This window comes from Brachionichthys hirsutus, chromosome 4 (genome assembly GCF_040956055.1).
Source record: "Brachionichthys hirsutus isolate HB-005 chromosome 4, CSIRO-AGI_Bhir_v1, whole genome shotgun sequence".
NCBI classification, from domain to species: Eukaryota; Metazoa; Chordata; class Actinopteri; order Lophiiformes; family Brachionichthyidae; genus Brachionichthys; species Brachionichthys hirsutus.
In genome coordinates this window covers 15,458,084-15,476,470 of record NC_090900.1, presented here as the reverse complement: position 1 = coordinate 15,476,470, position 18,387 = coordinate 15,458,084, and the positions used below count along the sequence as shown (strand labels likewise).

At 47.8% G+C, this 18,387-nt stretch overlaps 2 protein-coding genes across 2 annotated transcripts; both read right to left on the bottom strand.

Annotated features, from left to right (window-relative positions):
- Window positions 1-10,924: 10,924 nt before the first annotated feature.
- Window positions 10,925-13,230, bottom strand: surf4l (surfeit 4, like). The gene is made up of 6 exons (XM_068738418.1): window positions 13,183-13,230; window positions 12,373-12,559; window positions 12,032-12,108; window positions 11,877-11,920; window positions 11,375-11,564; window positions 10,925-11,188 (listed from the first exon to the last, which is right to left on the bottom strand). The coding sequence occupies exons 1-6, from the start codon at window positions 13,228-13,230 to the stop codon at window positions 10,925-10,927; spliced, it is 810 nt and encodes a 269-aa protein (XP_068594519.1).
- Window positions 13,231-13,596: 366 nt separating this feature from the next.
- On the bottom strand, window positions 13,597-18,138 carry ciz1b (cdkn1a interacting zinc finger protein 1b). Its single transcript, XM_068738754.1, has 12 exons — window positions 18,069-18,138; window positions 16,751-16,852; window positions 16,211-16,296; window positions 15,828-15,898; window positions 15,510-15,650; window positions 15,334-15,428; window positions 14,928-15,021; window positions 14,732-14,836; window positions 14,467-14,607; window positions 14,167-14,221; window positions 13,861-13,982; window positions 13,597-13,780 (listed from the first exon to the last, which is right to left on the bottom strand). The coding sequence occupies exons 2-12, from the start codon at window positions 16,777-16,779 to the stop codon at window positions 13,718-13,720; spliced, it is 1,002 nt and encodes a 333-aa protein (XP_068594855.1). The 5' UTR covers window positions 16,780-16,852; window positions 18,069-18,138; the 3' UTR covers window positions 13,597-13,717.
- Between the last annotated feature and the right edge of the window lie 249 nt (window positions 18,139-18,387).

The window sequence follows — 18,387 nt, the reverse complement described above, 5'->3', positions numbered from 1 at the left end:
GATGATGTCAAAGAAATCTGGATTTTCCCATTTACTTATAATGGAGGCTTTTCCAAAACATCATATCTTGTAAAATATGCATTCAATTCACGCACCAAAAATCAGAGTCATGAAGGGGTCCGATGTGCACTACCGCGAAAAATGTCTTCTGGATCTGATCCAGAATCAGGTCAGGGAAAAAATATTACATTATAACTTTAAAACCCATTTATGGATTAAAGAATCAGTTAAAAATACACATCGACTCTGATTCACTTTGACTTTTCATGGTTGGTGTGTAAAGAGACCGAGAACAATCTAGAACCTTCTGGTGCTGATCCAGATCACCGTGTGAGGAAAACTCATCAGCAACTGAAAACACCAGAACCACCTCAAGGACACCCTGAGCCTGAACTGGCCCAGTAGAACCTGAATGGACCCAATAGAACCTGAACAGGCCCAATAGAACCTGAACGGGCCCAGTAGAACCTAAACGGGCCCAGTAGAACCTGAATGGACCCAATAGAACCTGAACGGGCCCAGTAGAACCTGAATGGACCCAATAGAACCTGAATGGGCCCAATAGAACCTGAACGTGCCCAGTAGAACCTGAATGGACCCAATAGAACCTGAACGGGCCCAGTAGAACCTGAACGGGCCCAGTAGAACCTGAACGTGCCCAGTAGAACCTGAATGGACCCAATAGAACCTGAACGGGCCCAGTAGAACCTGAACGGGCCCAGTAGAACCTGAATGGACCCAATAGAACCTGAACAGGCCCAGTAGAACCTGAACGGGCCCAATAGAACCTGAACGGCCCAATAGAACCTGAATGGACCCAATAGAACCTGAACGTGCCCAGTAGAACCTGAACGTGCCCAGTAGAACCTGAATGGACCCAATAGAACCTGAACGTGCCCAGTAGAACCTGAACGGGCCCAGTAGAACCTGAACGGGCCCAGTAGAACCTGAATGGACCCAATAGAACCTGAACGGCCCAATAGAACCTGAATGGGCCCAGTAGAACCTGAATGGGCCCAATAGAACCTGAACAGGAACCACTGGATTAAAAGAAGCCCTGAATTCATTTTTTATATTTCTGTTCATATTTAAAACATCATCGTATTTTTAGATCCTGAAATGATGCGCACGCACACACACACACACACGCACACACGCACACACACACACACACACACACACACACACACGCACACACACACACACGCACATACACACACACACGCACACACACACACGCACACACACACGTTCAGTTCACGGACCATTTCACTCTAATACTGGTTCTTTTCGCCCCCCCGCTGAGCATCGACTCACGGAACGCCACAGGCAGACACGCGGCCAAAAGTATGTGGACAGCTGAGCACTTTATCCATCGTGCATTTAGAGGACAGACTGGGGACACATTCCAGGACGGCTCGGACCGTCCTCCAGGATCGTCTCCCGCCCGGAACCCGCTGGTCTCTCTGATTCAGAGCTGATGCCGTTACACACGAATCACAGGTGTGACCTATTAGGCAGAAACGTGCCGGTTAAAACCATTTTCCCTTGTCCCATCTGGGCACCCGTAGATTCGTTCTCAACCAGATTCAGGTCAGACGCGAGCTCAGAAGTCGTCAGGAGTATGTGGACGTGTCTGACGATGATGATGATGATGATGATGATGTAGGCTGCTGCTTTTAGACGACCGATTACTGCGACCTCCTGTGGACTGAATCCATCACAGACACGCCCAACTGATCTAAATGTATGGAGCCACAAACTTTGCTCTTTGGGTCGACGGAGCGCGCTCAGAACAGACGGCGATGGGGAACGCCGCGAGGCGGCGGGCGACGCGGAAAGCACGGCTTCGGCCGTTCTCTTCGCCGTTTAGACGCAGAAAGAGAAGAAGAAAGAGCACAAAGACGAGACAAACCGTTCCAAGTCTCGCACCTGTCTTCTGTTTATTATTACTGCACTCTAAAAAGACGCCGTCCGGATGCCTCACATTGACAGAACCCCCCCTAGAAAGACGAGAACCACCTACTGGACAACCAGAACCACGTACACGATCGGGAGCATGTCCTTCATTACAAATTAGAACTCCTAAAGCAATTAAAGAGCTATGCACATCTCCAGAGCGTGTCCTTAATGACAGTCAGAACCCAGAACATCTCCAGGAGAACCCGCTTACGGACCAGAGGAACCTCCCCCAGCGACCACTGGAGCATCCTCGGTTCCACAGGAAACAATTTAAGAGCTTTCTAGAATCTTAAAGCTCTTAAAGGACCAATAGAAGGCATGGAACCAGACGCCCCCCCCCCCCCCGAACCAGGGCCGAAAGCGACTCCTCACGGGTGATCGTGTCGGATCAGGTCGGATAATAAAGCTGGGGGTCTGTCCTCTGCTCTGCAGGGAGGGGGGAGGGGGGGGGGGGCAGAGACAGGAGCTGGGAGGACAGAGGAGAGAGGACAGAGGAGAGGAGCGATGGAGGAGAGGAGCGATGGAGGCTCATTTCAACCGCAGGAGATTGAAAAGGAGCCGATTCCCTCAGCAGGAGGCGAAATCAGGCTGTTTGTATTCAGCCAGACAAACGTGACTCCTCTTCCTCTCCTCCTCTTCCTCTCCTCCTCATCCTCACTGGAGCTCTGTTCATCCGCCAGCAGGTAGATCAACGCCATGGCGTGGAATGACGCTGATGCTCTTTTGACTTGCAGCGTTCCACGAGAAACATCATCATCATCATCATCATCATCATCATCATCATCATCGGGCAGGTCACGGCATCACCATAGTAGGATTGTGAGATTGACTCGCTCCCAGGTGCGCTAGCGGCTCGGCTGGACTGAAGCGAAGGTCCCGAGTTCTCATCCCAATTGTTGCTTTTATCGTAACCATGACAACCAACTTCACGTTTTCGTTCCGGTGACGAACCAGACCCAAATCGGACGTCGTCCTGCCGATGACGCCATCCGATTGGTGATGTGGTCACATTGGAAGACATGTTTTCGGCGTGTCGGAGGCGACTGAGACGCCGCACGGCCCCCCGTCGCCCCCCCCCCCCCCCCCCCGCTCACGTTTGAATCTCATTGTGAAGTACTTTGGAGGCGGCGGCTCGTTGTGTCGCAGCAGGCAGGGTGCTGATGGGTGTCCCGACAAAGCCCCCAGTCCAAAAACATTTAGTCCAATGTTTTGGTGTCATTCAAAGGTGCTGGTGGATGGGGGGGGGGGGGGGGGGGGGGGGCTGCAGCAGCAGATGGATACCAGATTAGCCCACCCGTCACTCGTCATTCTCCACAGTCCCTGCCTTTCTCCCTCCACAAAAGTTTCTCTCTCGTCTCCCCAAATCCTCACCTACCCCCCCCCCCCCCCCACCTCCCGTCACCTCCCTAAGCCTCTTTCATTGCTCATTTCAGAGCGATAAAGACGAGGCAACGCGCCTCCTCGGACAGAAAGCAGCAGTAATGAATTCATGGGCTCTAAAGGCCTTGATCCTCCAGCCCCCCCCCCACCACCGAGAGGGGAGGGGCTCTATTGTTTGGGAGTATATAGGCTTGTCTATTACCTACACACACACACACACACTGAAAGAAGCCATTTGTTGCTAAAGAGCCATTTCATGGAGCCCCCCCCCCCCCCCTAAACACACAGTGGCCGGGCTGTACACCAGTAACAGACGGCGGGCGCTGCCACAAAGACCAGCCATGAAATTCAATTAGCGGCTCCGTGTGTGTCATCAGCTGTCTGCTAATGGACGAGCTTTGACCTTGACCCAGTCGTACGACCTTCTTATTCCTTCAAGGACCAACAATAACAATGACGGTTTCTCCTGCAGCGGCTCCACTTCCAGAATGCGGCTGTCGCCGAACACAAGCCACGCCTCCACCCTCCAACGCATTCTTCTTCTCCGTATGCCACAGATGAAACTCAGACAATGATCCTTTAGAGGTCTGGGGGGGGGGGGTCAGTCTGAAAGCTGACATCATTAGCGCCACCCACTGGCTGCAGATATATGGAGACCAGCATGGACCATCCTCAGCTGAGCATGAGAACCACCTGGGGGGGTTCTTCATTAGCGCGCGACGGTACGTTTCCTGGTAATCAATCAATGACAGCCGGCGATGAATGATCTGATACATAAACTACATCTGATACATAAACTACATCTGATACTTAAACTACATCTGATACATAAACTACATCTGATACTTAAACTGCATCTGATACTTAAACTACAAGTGATACAACTACATCTGATACTTAAACTACATATGATACTTAAACTACAAGTGATACAACTACATATGATACTTAAACTACATATGATACTTAAACTACAAGTGATACAACTACATCTGATACTTAAACTACATATGATACTTAAACTACAAGTGATACAACTACATATGATACTTAAACTACATATGATACTTAAACTACAAGTGATACAACTACATCTGATACAACTACATCTGATACTTAAACTACATCTGATATACAAACATCCTGACGTGAAGAAGGCGTCCATGCTGGTTGGTCCCCGTCCCCTGGGGCAGAGGACGGGGACAGGAATCAAGAGCTTGAGATCCTCTCTGGCCGTTTTCCACGCGGCGCCTTTTGTCTGAGCTGCAGCTGATGAACGTCTCTCGTCTCTCGTCTCTCGTCTCTCGTCTTTTGTCGCTGGAGACCCTGAACAGACTCTCCTGCATCTGTTCTTCTTTTCTTCTCCACCTGAATCAAACAATCAGAGCCGACCGACATCAACATGTTTTGTGTGTTTCAATGGATGAATCGGTTTTATTTACTGATTGCTTCAGCATTGAAACATTTAAAAACATCTGCTGCAGCCGCCCCCTTCAGATCCCACCAGAGATTTCCTATGGATTCCAGTTAGGCGACTGAGACCCCTCTAGAATGTTCCAGAACCTTCTTGTGGAACCAGTCCTGGCGTATCAAGGTGACCAGGTCACCTGACCAGTAGACAGGGTCAGCACCGTGGACGGCGCGATGAGCAACACGACACCATTTCCTGTCGGCTGTGATTCAAATCTCAATAAAAAAAAGAAGCCTTTTACTTTTAAAGAACGCACCTTACACAATCTGACTACACAGAAGGTACACACGGGAAGTACACTCTTAGGTACATACACGCAGTACTCCTCTCGTCCCATGCTAATTGCAGGTTAGCAGTGAAGGTGAGGGGAGTGTTGGATTTGCGGCGCGGGGTGTCCAGGAGGAGTCAACCCTGTCATTTAGCTCTCTTGCTCTGGGCTCAGACCAGCAGGGAAGCTGGAGATTTTCCCAGCATGCCATGGGCCAGAGTGGACCGAGCCCCTCCACAGTGGGCTCCTAATGGCAGCACGCACACACACACACACACATCGCAGTGGGTCCTAATGGCAGCTGCCTTTAAATGTTGCGCTGAAGGGGAGGGCACCTTTGTGCGTGCGAGCGAACCGCAGGGGTACTTGTCAGCCTGAAGGGGGATCATTTTGTTGTTGCGCTCCGTCTGAATGTGAATGAATTCTTTGTGCCTCATTTGAGCAGCAGGTTGGAGCCCGACAGCTCTCCTTTTACGGGAAACACTCAGAACAAGTGAATTACATCTTTCCCCGCTGCTGGCACTTAGCGGCGAGCCGAACATGAAATATCGTTTAATTACAGGACGCGTGACGGCGGGGACGCCCGTGGGTTTCTGGAGTTGACCTGCGACCCCGGTTTTTACTAAACTGTAGAATTACAACATCCTAAATGTGTGATCTGCACACACACACACACACACACAGGAATCAGCTGATGGTCCTTTGATGACAGGTGGACGAGGCGACGCACCGGCCGACGGCCAATCAGGCGTGTGTTCCTCCGCTCTGACAGACTGACGCTATAAAGCAGTTAGACTCGCCGTGGGTAGAAACGACCTTCTATAATTACACACACCTTTGAGCAGACAGGTATCAGGATGACAAACAGACAGGGGGGGGGGGGGCGAACAGAGCGATGATGAATTAAAGGACTAGAGGGACGAAACCAGTGCAGCGGATCCACGTGAATCTAGAATCCGAGTCCTGCTTTCTGTTTGGGCAAGAAAAAGGGAAACTATTGATGACATCACGAGCAGCAGAAACGCTAAGTGTGACACCTGTAGCATTTACCCACAATGCACTGCAGCTTCACTTTATTATCTCCCACATGCTGACGGGAACTAATGTCAGAGAATGTTCTGTGTTCTACCCAAAAGGTTCCACACACACCCACGCAGACACGGGGAGAACCCACGCAGACATGGGGAGAACCTGGAGAGAACCCACGCAGACACGGGGAGAACCTGGAGAGAACCCACGCAGACACGGGGAGAACCTGGAGAGAACCCACGCAGACACGGGGAGAACCCACGTAGACACGGGGAGAACCCACATAGACACGGGGGGAACCCACGTAGACTAGACACGAGGAGAACCTGGAGAGAACCCACGCAGACACGGGGAGAACCCACGTAGACACGGGGAGAACCCACATAGACACGGGGGGAACCCACGTAGACTAGACACGAGGAGAACCTGGAGAGAACCCACGCAGACACGGGGAGAACCTGGAGAGAACATACAAACTCCTCACAGAAAGGCCCCCGTTAAATGAAGTGGAACGAACGACTGGACACTTTGCTCTCCTTTACTTCGTTTTTATCGGTGCTGATTGAATTTGTTTTGTTTTTTATTTTAATTACTTTCTTGTTTACGTGTAGGAATATCAATGGTTCATTTATTTAATTAAACATGTAATAAAAGCATTTCATTTCAAACAGACCGACATTGGCATCAGGGTCATCGATGTACTCGAGTAGAATGTGAAGTTACCTCGCGGAGCTTTGATCAGAAACGACATCCGCCGCTTGATGGAGTTTTAATCACAGAGGTGACACAAAGAATAAACGAATTTTAAAGGTGAAATAAGCCTTAATGAACGATCGCAGTTCACATTCAGACGACGCTGGAAGCTTTTAAAAGGCAGACGACGTTTGGAAAAAACAAAGGGGAGTTGAAGAACAGCCATTAGCGCGCCGCCGTTAGCATGAGGAGCTGCTGACTCGCTCGCCATTATGCAGCAAAGTGACTCTGAAGGACAGGACGACCTCAGTGTGTGTGTGTGTGTGTGTGCGTGTTTGTGCGTGTGTCAACCACAAGACCAGTGTGTCCCGCAAGGCTGACTCCTGTGGCCTTGTACAGAATTGTTCGTCACTAATAACGCCTCTCCCCTGATTGAGCTCTTCATTTAGGAACAAACAAAGACGCACGCTCCTGCGTCCGACATTCAGACGCAGATAAAGCGAATGAAACAGGGAGGAGGGGGGGGGGGGGCATGCGGTTTAACGGAGATCTACAGGGGAAAGGACAGGTCACGGTGCCCGAATCACACAATCGGACCGCTGATCAATACAGCAGGTTGGGTTCCGCTGCCGGGATGTTCTGAAACGGAAGCATAATTTGGACAGTTCATCAAAACCCACAGATCAGATGTTGGTATTTTCTTCAGGCCGCGCCTCTTAGACCCAGAAGGCCCAGACAAGTGTCTCCAGTACGTCAGAACCATCTCGATGAGATCCAGAAGGTTTGTGATGCTGTTCTGTGGAGCCGATGCCGATGCTGGTGAACGTCCCTCCCCACTTTTCTCTGTTTTATTTAGCATATTTCCCCGAGTGTCTCCCGGTTTATGGAGCTTCTGCTTCGTCTCAAACGTCTGCTTGCTCTCCGAGTCAGACAAATATTGATTTCGATTATTTTTGCGATGCTACCTCAAGTGGCTAATCAGAGGTGGCGTACTAAAAAATGTGACGGAAACACGGTCAGCTGTTGCCATTATGTAGGAACTCCAGAAGAACCATTGCTGCCTCCATAGGCCGCCGGCTGATCCGGGGTCAGCGGCGGTCGATATTCAATCATCTCGGTGAGGCAGAAAAACCGAGATGATCAGAAAGAGAGGGAGAAAGACGGGAGGGCGAGAGACACAGAGTGAGAGCGGCGTCCTGAGACACGCAGTAACTTCATTAGTTACTTTTTTGAGCAGTACTTTTACCTGAACGCTGCTCAGGGTGGTCACTGAAAATGACTCCCGTGATGTCATCATTAGCGTAGCATTAGCTGCTTCGCTACATGGCGATGGATAAAGAGCAGTGCCTTATCTGATGAACACTCGGGTATCTCGCCAGGTGTGTGCGTGCGAGAGAGAGAGGTCATCTCTCCGTTTGTGACCCGAGTCGTGACCCCACCCACCTGTGCCATCATCAGGTAACTCACCTGAACACCAGCAGGTTAAAAGGTCATTCCACTCCTTTCCTACGCCCCGCTCCCCTTATATCAACGAGCTGACCTTTGACCCTGTGTGTGAGGGGCCTGAACACGAGAAGAGCTCCCCCTGCAGGCCCAGAATGGATGTACACGTTCTCCTGCTCACCCTAAACCTGTTTTCCAGAACCATTAAGACAAAACAACAAAAACAAATAAGTCTGACACGTAAGCAGCTGATTGGTTCATTATTTATAAATGTTTTGTTTCTTCTTTAACCTTTCTGCCCACAACAACCGAGTACTAAAGATGTCTTTGATCTGTCGGGACTTAAACATTTGTGCTTTTTTTTGTTTCCGTGGCGATATGTTCTCCGGTTCTATGAATGGGATAAATATTAAATATTAAATATTAACAAGCTATTATCTGTCTTTTACGCTCAGAGCTTCAACACGGATGGAAGCGCTTCCAAGCATTGGACCAACAGTCTGAACACAAACGTCTCTCCTCTCCTCTTCACGTTCCTCCCTTTATCTGTGTGTGAGAGAGGAGAGGAGGAGGTGAACGAGTGAAAGAGAGATGGAAGTAAAGGACTGAAGTCACAGGATGTCAGAGATAACATCCGATAATCAAAGGGCTGCGTGACCTGCAGCTAATCTCGCCGCGGTTTAGTGTCCGTCAGTGCTGAGCATGCAGGTATGTGTATTAGTACAGTTACACAGTATTTCTACTGCAACAAATACCAGAAGATCACAGGACGAGAGTTGTGGGAGTTGTATGGGTTCGTACCCAGCATGCATTGCTTCATCTTCAGTATCAATCATGTGGCTCAGTGGGAGATTGACTCTCCGACGGCGGAATCAATGAAATATCTCGACAGATCGATGTCGTAGTCACGCTAACGCAACGACGCCAAGATGGTCTCTGTCGATAGACACACAGTTAGCATTAATCATATGCTAACATATCAATCAGCAACAATCTATACTAATCCTGCACAATATGACATCATCTCCGTTTGTACACGTATAATGGCGGCCTGAGGGACACCTGCTACGCTAGCTTCCCTGCTAACGTAATCTTAGCTTTGTCATTCATTTTCATTCATTATAGCAAAACATTACCTTTCTGGCTATTAACCATACCCGAGTTTTACTTTTGCTGGCATATCATTGGGGTCTGATTTTTGTAACGTAGCATTAGCTTTTTGGCTAATCGCTCTTATTGACCTTTGATTGTGTTAACATTATGTTGGTTTTATATTTGTCAATGATTTTAAATCCTGACACTGATATTATTTGCTATTATATATTATTTTTCTGATTAACAATTAGGCAGTCCAAGATTTAGATTGATCATGATTCCGTTTAAATAAATGACATAAAAACACAACCAGAACTCCAAGTATTTGTAATCCCAAGTCAGTCACATCTCATTATTAGAAATATGATTAGGATCAATTAAATAAATTACTTTCACTTGCCAGGTGACGTTAAAACGAGAGACTTTAACATCACATTAATGAAAAGGTGAGCACATTTATTCATCTATAGCTCTTCAACATTTTTTTATGTGTATTATTCCTACAAATTCTATTTAAGGCGGCAAATCCGTTTTAATTTACAATAGCAATTATTTTAATAAAATCCTGAACTGAATTATTTATTTCACAACTTTTGGATGAAACAATTTGTGCAGCTACAAAATGTCATCCTCTGTAGATTAAAGCGCATTTTGGAACAATTGTAACAACTTTGATTCAAACTATTGATTAACTTAAACTATTTATTAATTAATTAATATGAGGCGACTCATGGCTTCAGGAAATCATACAGAATTTTATTTTCTGACATTCAAAGCGTTAGACTGTTTTAATATTTATGAGGTTCAGTTTTTTTTCAGAGGCTGCTGGAAACAAACTGATGAGCGCAGCGCCATCTAGTGACGACCCGCAGACACGTCCAGACCTGACGATGAGAGAGTTCAGAACAGATTCTGGGGAAAGGGATTATTAGGCCTTTATTTATCTTCTAAATTAATCGCTGAATGTCTACAATGCAGTGAAAAACAAATAGGATGACGTCACAATCTGTGGGGGAAGTAAATAAGACTTATTGGTTTATGGCTTAATATTCGAGAAATGACTGAAGTTTGAAATAACACAACTAAAATAACTGAAAAAGTCACAATAAGACAGACTACATGATGAACAGAGTCTGACCCAGAACACATTATATTCACAAACGAGTTGATCCTCCGCTGCGGAAGTGACCGAAAGGGACAAAAATACACGGACAGTCAGTCATATGATCATATGAAAGGGTTAATGACCCAGAGTCGGCTTAAAAACAACAACAACGAACATCCTGACAAAGACAATGGACTTAAGGTTGAGAAGTGTCCTTAGACACACGATCAGTCCAAATACAACATGATGCATTTCCTGTTCAATGCAAAACAGGAAGTTTAAAATTTCTTAGAACGTTCATCGCAGAACCCAGAATGACGTCAGACAACATTTCTCAGTGTTGACATTGCATCCCCCCCCCGGAGTCCTCCACCACCCCAGTAGACAAAGTACTTCATAGATATTTACTTTAAATACATTTGAACCGTCCCACCTCTCCTCTTCCTCCCGTCTTTTGAAAAACCGATCGTCCTCCTCCTCACCAGTTCTTCTTCTCGTCCACGGACATCCCGCCGGGCCCCAGGGCCACCACCAGCAGGAGGCCCCCGACCACCGACAGGGTCTGGAAGAAATCAAACTTGAGGAGGTCGTACGACGCCGAGTGCGACGACATGCTCCAGAAGGCGTTGAGGGTGAAGTTGATGAAGAGGAGCCAGACGACCAGAGTCAGCGCCGCCAGCTTCGTCTTCAAGCCCACCACGACCAGCAGGATGAGCACCGAGCCCACCAGGTTCTTGAGGACCTGGTTGCCGGGGAGACAACGGGTCAGCTCGTCATCTGCTGCGTTCAGGGACGCTCGGAAGTTTTAAAGCCCTCAGAGAGTTTAGCATTCTATTTTCAGGACGCCGTCCTACAGCTGGTTTGGTTTGTCCTTTCTGGGCTACCGTAGGAACAGACGCGTGTACTTAACGCCGGCGCTGTGACTCACGCTGGACACGCTGAGGTCAAAGTGCAGCAGCGACATAAAAACGAGGACAAGGAGAACCCGACCGCCGAGCTTCAGGAGGTGCTTCGGAGAACTCTGACGACCGACAGAAGGAACTCCTGCGAACACGCTGCGGGCCTCCACGTGACACTCCGCCAGGAGGAGGAGCAGACCCCCCCCCAATGCCAGGGTCCTGCAGGAGGACAGTGAGGGAGGACAGAAGAGGAGAGGACGCATTGAAACTATAACCCCGGTTAAAACGGAATGACACAAACAGCAGAAAAGAACAATCAAATGATGAAATGTCTATTTATTTTTTTATTCAATGACAGAAACGGCAACAAATGATGGAAAAATGTGTGGAATGATCAAAGGACACACCTGGTGGGACATCTCAAACAGGTAACTAGCATCGTATGCTACCGGCAGCATTGTTACCTGCAGTGTACTACTTGTATACGAGCTTTGGAAAAAAAACTTTATTGATATTTGAATTCAGACTTGCCTCATCAGGAAGAGTGGGTTCGACAGGATGCTGTAGACGACAATCTGCACAGAAATCAACAATCAGTCGTCCCACAGAGCTCTGAGGAGACAACGCAGCGGTCTCCATGGTTACTAGGGAGTCACCAGTGGAGAGAAAGGAGGGCGTGCGAATACCTGCAAGGCGATCAGGCCGAACAAAGAGAAGCAGGCGTAATGAACAAAGTTTCTACTGAGAATCAACACACAGCCGCCTGAGAGAGAGACAGAGAGACAGAAACAGACAGACAGAGAGACAGACAGAGAGCTCATTATGCGTCATCGTCTGCCTGAAGCTCCAATCACATCAAACACTGATCATTTATTCCCCTTTGCCAACGACCGTCGGTCCGGCAGCCTCACAAGTTCAAAGCAAATACCCCAAAAACACGTAAAATCACGTGGGACGTTTTCAGACAACAAACGGCGACGCGTTTGATCTTATCCGGCCGAGGAGGAGCCGCCTGCGTGCGTCTTACCCAGCTGGACCACCAGGTTGAGCAGGAGGAAGGCGTCGGCCAGGAGGTGCCCGCATTTCCAGGTGTCGGAGAGGAAATCGCTCTGGTTCTTCCACTGGAACATTAGCCACGTCCCGTCCTCCAGGAAGGTGCTGACCAGGCAGAGCCGCGCCACGTGGGGGAGGTAGCGCTTGGTATGCTGCACGAACTGCAGGGGGGGGGGGGGGTTAGAGCTTTGGTTTATGCTAACCTAACGTATCTGTTTTATTGGTGAACTTATAACAACAATAACTCTCCACATAGCTCCCTTTATTGCCTCGTGAAACGGGGCCGGAAACATTTTTGCAATAACTGGCGGCAGCAGCAGCTCCAAGACCGGTTTGTTGCACCTTCCATGACGTCACGACGTGACAGAACGTCAAACAGGTGCCGCGTGCTGACAGTCCCGCCGCGTCATCAGATGATTTGAGTCGCAGTGAAACGTCATCAGAACCTGACCCGCTGTAAGCATTAGTGGGAGCTACACCTGTTCCGGCTTCATTGCGTCCCTAAATACTAAAGATAAAAAGGCACCACCATTGTTCTAAAGTTCTAAACTCTTCCTGTCCGTCGTGTCCTTAAGAAAACGCAGCCGAAGTTGGATAAAGTTTATCCTGACGACAATAAAGTTTTATTTTAGTCCAGAATGAACACAGAAGTATTGTTTGTTTAAATCGCCTCAAAATACAGACTTTTTCTTGGAATTCCGAAGTACGGAAAAACTGACCGAACCTCGGCCGCGTCTGTACGGGGCTCAGAGTGCATTCTCCCCGGCGCCAGGTGCTCACTCACCTGTTCCGCCACGTCCTCCGCCTGTCTCATCAAGCCTCCGCGTCCCATTTCTCCCCGCTGCTTAAGGCACGTCAGGCCGGATTACCGCCTCCCAACTCGGTCTCAATTACAGCGAAATAGTCCCAGCCCAAGCTCTGGTTTGGTTAATGATAATGATGGTGAAAATGCCCCCGCCGTTGCCTGATAACACCCACAATCCCGTGCGCTGAAAGGTCATAGCGCCCTCTGGGGGGCCGCACGGCGTGCCATGCCACGTGAGCGTGTATAAAAGTACCTGTTAGCTTTAGCTTCCGACTGTTAATTACGACTATATAATTCTCATTTTTATTCAGAGACCAGTGTTAGATTTATTCTTCTTTTTGAATCTACCAGTAATAAAACATCCACCAGAACACGTCTGTATAGTTGTACAGCTTTTATTCAATGATCAATATGTTTATAGATAAAGTCAGCTGTGATATTACAGATGAAGAACACGCCAGAGCAGGATGATGTCATCATCACCCTGGACACACAGATGCATCATGGGATAGAATCAGGTTATAGCAGGTGTGAGCTCAACTTCATCCCTTTGTCTCTTCTGAGCGTCTCTGTAAACCTGAAACACACAAACAACATGAGCACGATGTGTGCGTGTGTGTGTGTGTGTGTGTGTGTGTGTGTTTACGGAGGTGTTACCTGCAGGTTGATGAAGTGTGTGCGCGTCCTGCAGTGTGCGTGTCGTGCCGTCGTTTCCCTGTAGAAGAACTTTTTACACAGTCGACAGAGGAAGCCAGAAACAGGAAGCACAAAACTACTTCCTGTGAAGAATGAACATATTATTTGATCAATAACCAGAAAATATATCAGATTTAACATTATTTATTACACAGCGTGTTTTCTTCTTGTATGTGTTCGCAAAGTGTTTTTTAAAGCATACAGAATAATAATTCTGAAGGAAGTAGACGTCCAGTTGCAGTTGCTATAGTAACCACGGGAACATACCACATGCGTTGTGGGGGTCATCGTCCTCCCCGTGCGTTTCTGGTGTCTCCGCTGCCTGCCGAAACACATTTGGACACAAATTGTGTAAAATAAATGTTGTCAGGATAGAAGAGACATAAAAACGTGTTTATAAATCTTCCATTGACAGACGGCTCACGGTTTATCTGCTGTAGGAAGCAGGCGCGCATTATTGGTTCCACACTTTCCACCAGGGGGCGATGTTGTCAAATCAATTACAATCCATCTACTCGTTTTACTCAAGTATGATTTCAAGTGTGATCTCCACATCACGTGACCTACCTCCGACCCTTCTTCTGCTGCTGCACCGGCCTCTTCTTCCTCGTCGCCGACTTCTGCCTCTTCGTCCTGCTCCTCTTCCTCAAAGCAGCCAACAGCGTCTACTGTGATCAGCTCCTCCTCCTGAGCCTCCTCCTGCTGCACCTGGGAGGAGAAAGTCAGAGAACGACGTGATAGACAAAGTACTCGTTCCGATGGGTGTATATTTCCTTTATATTTCCTTTATATTTCCTTTATATTTCCTTTATATTTCCTTTATATTCTCCACCTGCTGCTTGTGCTCGTCAGACTTCATGTGCTCCACGAACTTCCTGGGCGTCCTGAAGTGGCGTTTGCACACCGGGCAGAAGGGACGACACAGCTGCTTACACTCCTGGGGCAGAGCAGAGAGGACGAGCCGTCAGAACATCTGCTGCACATCTGGGACCGGCGCTGCTCCCGGCGCCGCCGGCAGCCTTTCCCACCTTGTGCCGCGTCGTCCTCCGGTGGACGACGACGTCGCCGCCGAAGTGAGTCTGGCAGGTGTCACACCAGCGCTTCGTCTCGGGTCGACGCCCCCTGGAAGGTCAACAGCGGATCAAATCACATCCCATCCTCAAAGTGGCAAATCTGTTTATTAAAACTACCCCGGATGCTTTCCTGAAAACGAACCGCGGGCCGAGAGTGGAACGACAGACACTCACAGGAAGGGGAGGAGCTTAGTAGACTTATCAAGCTTCTGAAAGTTACGGCAATATGAGCAAGTCTCATTTCTGATGAAACGTGGTACAGCTTTCAGTCGTACTGTCCGTTCCATCCACATCGCTGCATCCTGTGTGTGTGTGTGTGTGTGTGTGTGTGTGTGCGTGTGTGCGTGAACGCTCGCGTTACCTGTCCTGCAGTGCGCGCGCACCGATGCAGACCGACTGCGTGATCTCCTTCAGCTTCCTCAGGTGATCTGATGCTGACATGTGCTCCTGAAACCCCTGAACACACACACACACACGCGTATGAAACTGACCCAGGTACAGCAGCAGCGCCGTCTCACCGAAGGTGCTGCGTCTCACCTGCAGAGAGCGACAGGTGATGCTACAGACGTGACAGTGGAATCCGCCTGTTTGTCTGTCAGCTTTCCTGTCCGTCTGTCCAAACTCTCGGCTCTCGCTGCTCTGCTGGATGGTGACCTTCAGCGACGCCACGCTCTGCAGCTGACACGCACACACGCACACACACACACACGCACACGCACACGCACACACACGCACACGCACACGCACACGCACACGCACACACACACACACACACACACACACACACACGCACACATTACGGCATGGATAAAGACAAGTGAGGTCATTAACTTCGATGACATCACAGTCCATCACCTCAGCTGTTCTGCTGTCCTCACTGTGCTCTACTGACCCCTGGTGGTCTGGAGCAGGAAGTCTGTTAAAACCTGAAAAAAAAAACACAGTAAATCATTTCAAACTTTATTGACATAACAACTCTCAAAGTATTTACACGCTATTAAAGGTTTCCTATGTGCCATGGATAAAGCACAATAGTGAGACTAAGTTTAGAGACCCAAACAACTGCAGCATTCCTAGTCGCATCACCAGATGTTTTACTTCCGTAGCGAACGTGTTAATAAAAAGTTAGCATCTATTTTAGTGATCGAATATTCATTCCACCAAAAATATCTCGCGTACAAATCCACCAATCCTCACATGGGGAGGCAGATAACTCTCTGTCAGGGTTTCAAACGCACCTCCTCTGGAGCAGCTCTCACTTCCTGATTGACCACATGATCCTGGGACTCTCTCGCTATTGGCCTGAGCTGCAGCCTCCTCGGTTCTGTGGAAACAGATAAAGAAAGTAATTACAGTATTTAAAATGTTTTCACTGTGAACTTAGTGAATATTTATTCACATGTATTTTCAGGTCACACATTCAAACCCATTGGTGGAAAATAACGACAAACATTCAAAACCCAGAAACAAGATTGGTCAAGCTCTTCTCCTTTTATTGCTATTCTGCAGGATGAGCCCTGCGGCCTCTTGTGTAGATTTAGGATATGCAAATGGGACTTAGTAGCGCCACCTGCTGTTACGGAGGATGAAACACTCGGCATGCCCATCAGCCACATCACAACAAAGCAGGAAGATAAGATGCTCTTTGTCTGTTTGTGAATGAAATGCCAATAAACGCAGCTCCTGGAAATAAGAACGCTGTGTAATAAACTCTGCGGCATGTAGAGGGCGCTGATTGCTCTGAGCTCTTTTACATGATCATGAAACGTTTGACTGACCCGTCCAGTTTTGGTCTCTTTGTCTCCATCTCTCATAAACCTCTTCTTCTGTGGTAGCGGAGCTGGAACTTGGGCAGCTTTCATAGAATCCTGTCCAAAATCCTTCTCAATTCAGGACAGAAAACATAAAGTGAAGCGGATGCATGAGAGGAGAGGAGCAGCAGTGACAGCCTGCCTGGTAACTGAACCTGCCGCGATACACACCCACAAGGGATCTAAAACCTTCTGTTACCTCACACCTAAACCGGGGTTTCATTAAAAACCAACCGAGATATCACAATGGCCATTTATTCAAATCCCAAGTCTGGTGACCAGTTTAGCCATTTGCTTATGTTTCTGTGTGAAGATACTGCGACTGTTTGCAAGATGCTGAGGTTCTCCTTGGGAGTGACCGGGTTGGATAGGATAAAAAATGAGACAATAAGAGGGACAGTGAAGGTTAGACAGTTTGGAGACAAGGTCAGGGAGACCAGACTTTGATGGTTTGGACATGTCCAGAGGAGAGACGGGGACTATATCGGTAGAAGGATGCTGAGGATGGAGCTGCCAGGGAACAGGACTAGAGGACGACCCAGGAGACGATACATGGACGTAGTGAGGGAGGACATGAGAGTGGCGACGACGCAAAGGACAGGGTGAAGTGGAGGAGGTTGATGGGATGAGCTGTAAGTACAGTAGTAGTAGTAGTAGTACTACTGCAGTATTGTTTGCATTGTCAACACAAAAAACAGCACACCTTTCCTGAACATTCTGCATGTTTCGATCTATTATTTTCGGGTACTTTTAGGAACAATAGCGCATGTGTAAATAATAAACTGTTTACATTGTTCATCAGTAACACAGAATAACTGTATTATGTGGGTTAGGTAAAAGTAAGTTTATTAGAAAAATACCAAGAAATCAGGTAAAAGAGCATAAAGCATTACAAGCCGACAATAATAACCATTAACAGGCCATTATATACAGTTCAAGCGGCGCTCGGTATTTTGTACAGTATTCTCTTTATATATATTATATAATAATATAATATGCCGTGGGCCGAAATGTATACTGGGTTGTATTTATTCCTCTCACGCTTTAATGCTTTTAAAATAAAGGATTGTACTCTACTGCTAAGCAGACGAAATTTAAATTGACATTTTCTTTCATGGGAATCTTTGTATCGTCCAAATTGGGCTAACGCTAGCATGACGAAATGGCTTCCCCGGACAAACAGGCTGCTTTTATGGGTTTTAAATTTTTGTAGCTTTATCGGGGTTCTTATCTAAAAAAGGATAGAAAATCGACTATGATCAACGTTCAATTTAACTCTACTTACCAATCAAAACAGCAAGACGCTAAAGCTAGCTGTGCTGCATGTAAACATTGACGGACTAGCTGGATGAATCTGAGCCGCTTGTCGCCCCCTGTCGGTGCGGAGGAGAAACAGCGGCCACATGCGGAACATCGGATAAGGAGGAACACCCACGGAGGGTCAAATTCTGACACTGTTGTCCACATTTTGAGTTTTAACTATATATTTGGCTCAATACAGGTGTGTCTGAAGTAAGTCCACAGGCGTTTCTTTTATTGTTGACTATTTTAACTTTACCTTATTATCATTTTTGCATAGAAACTCCGGAGGAATGGACCCTACA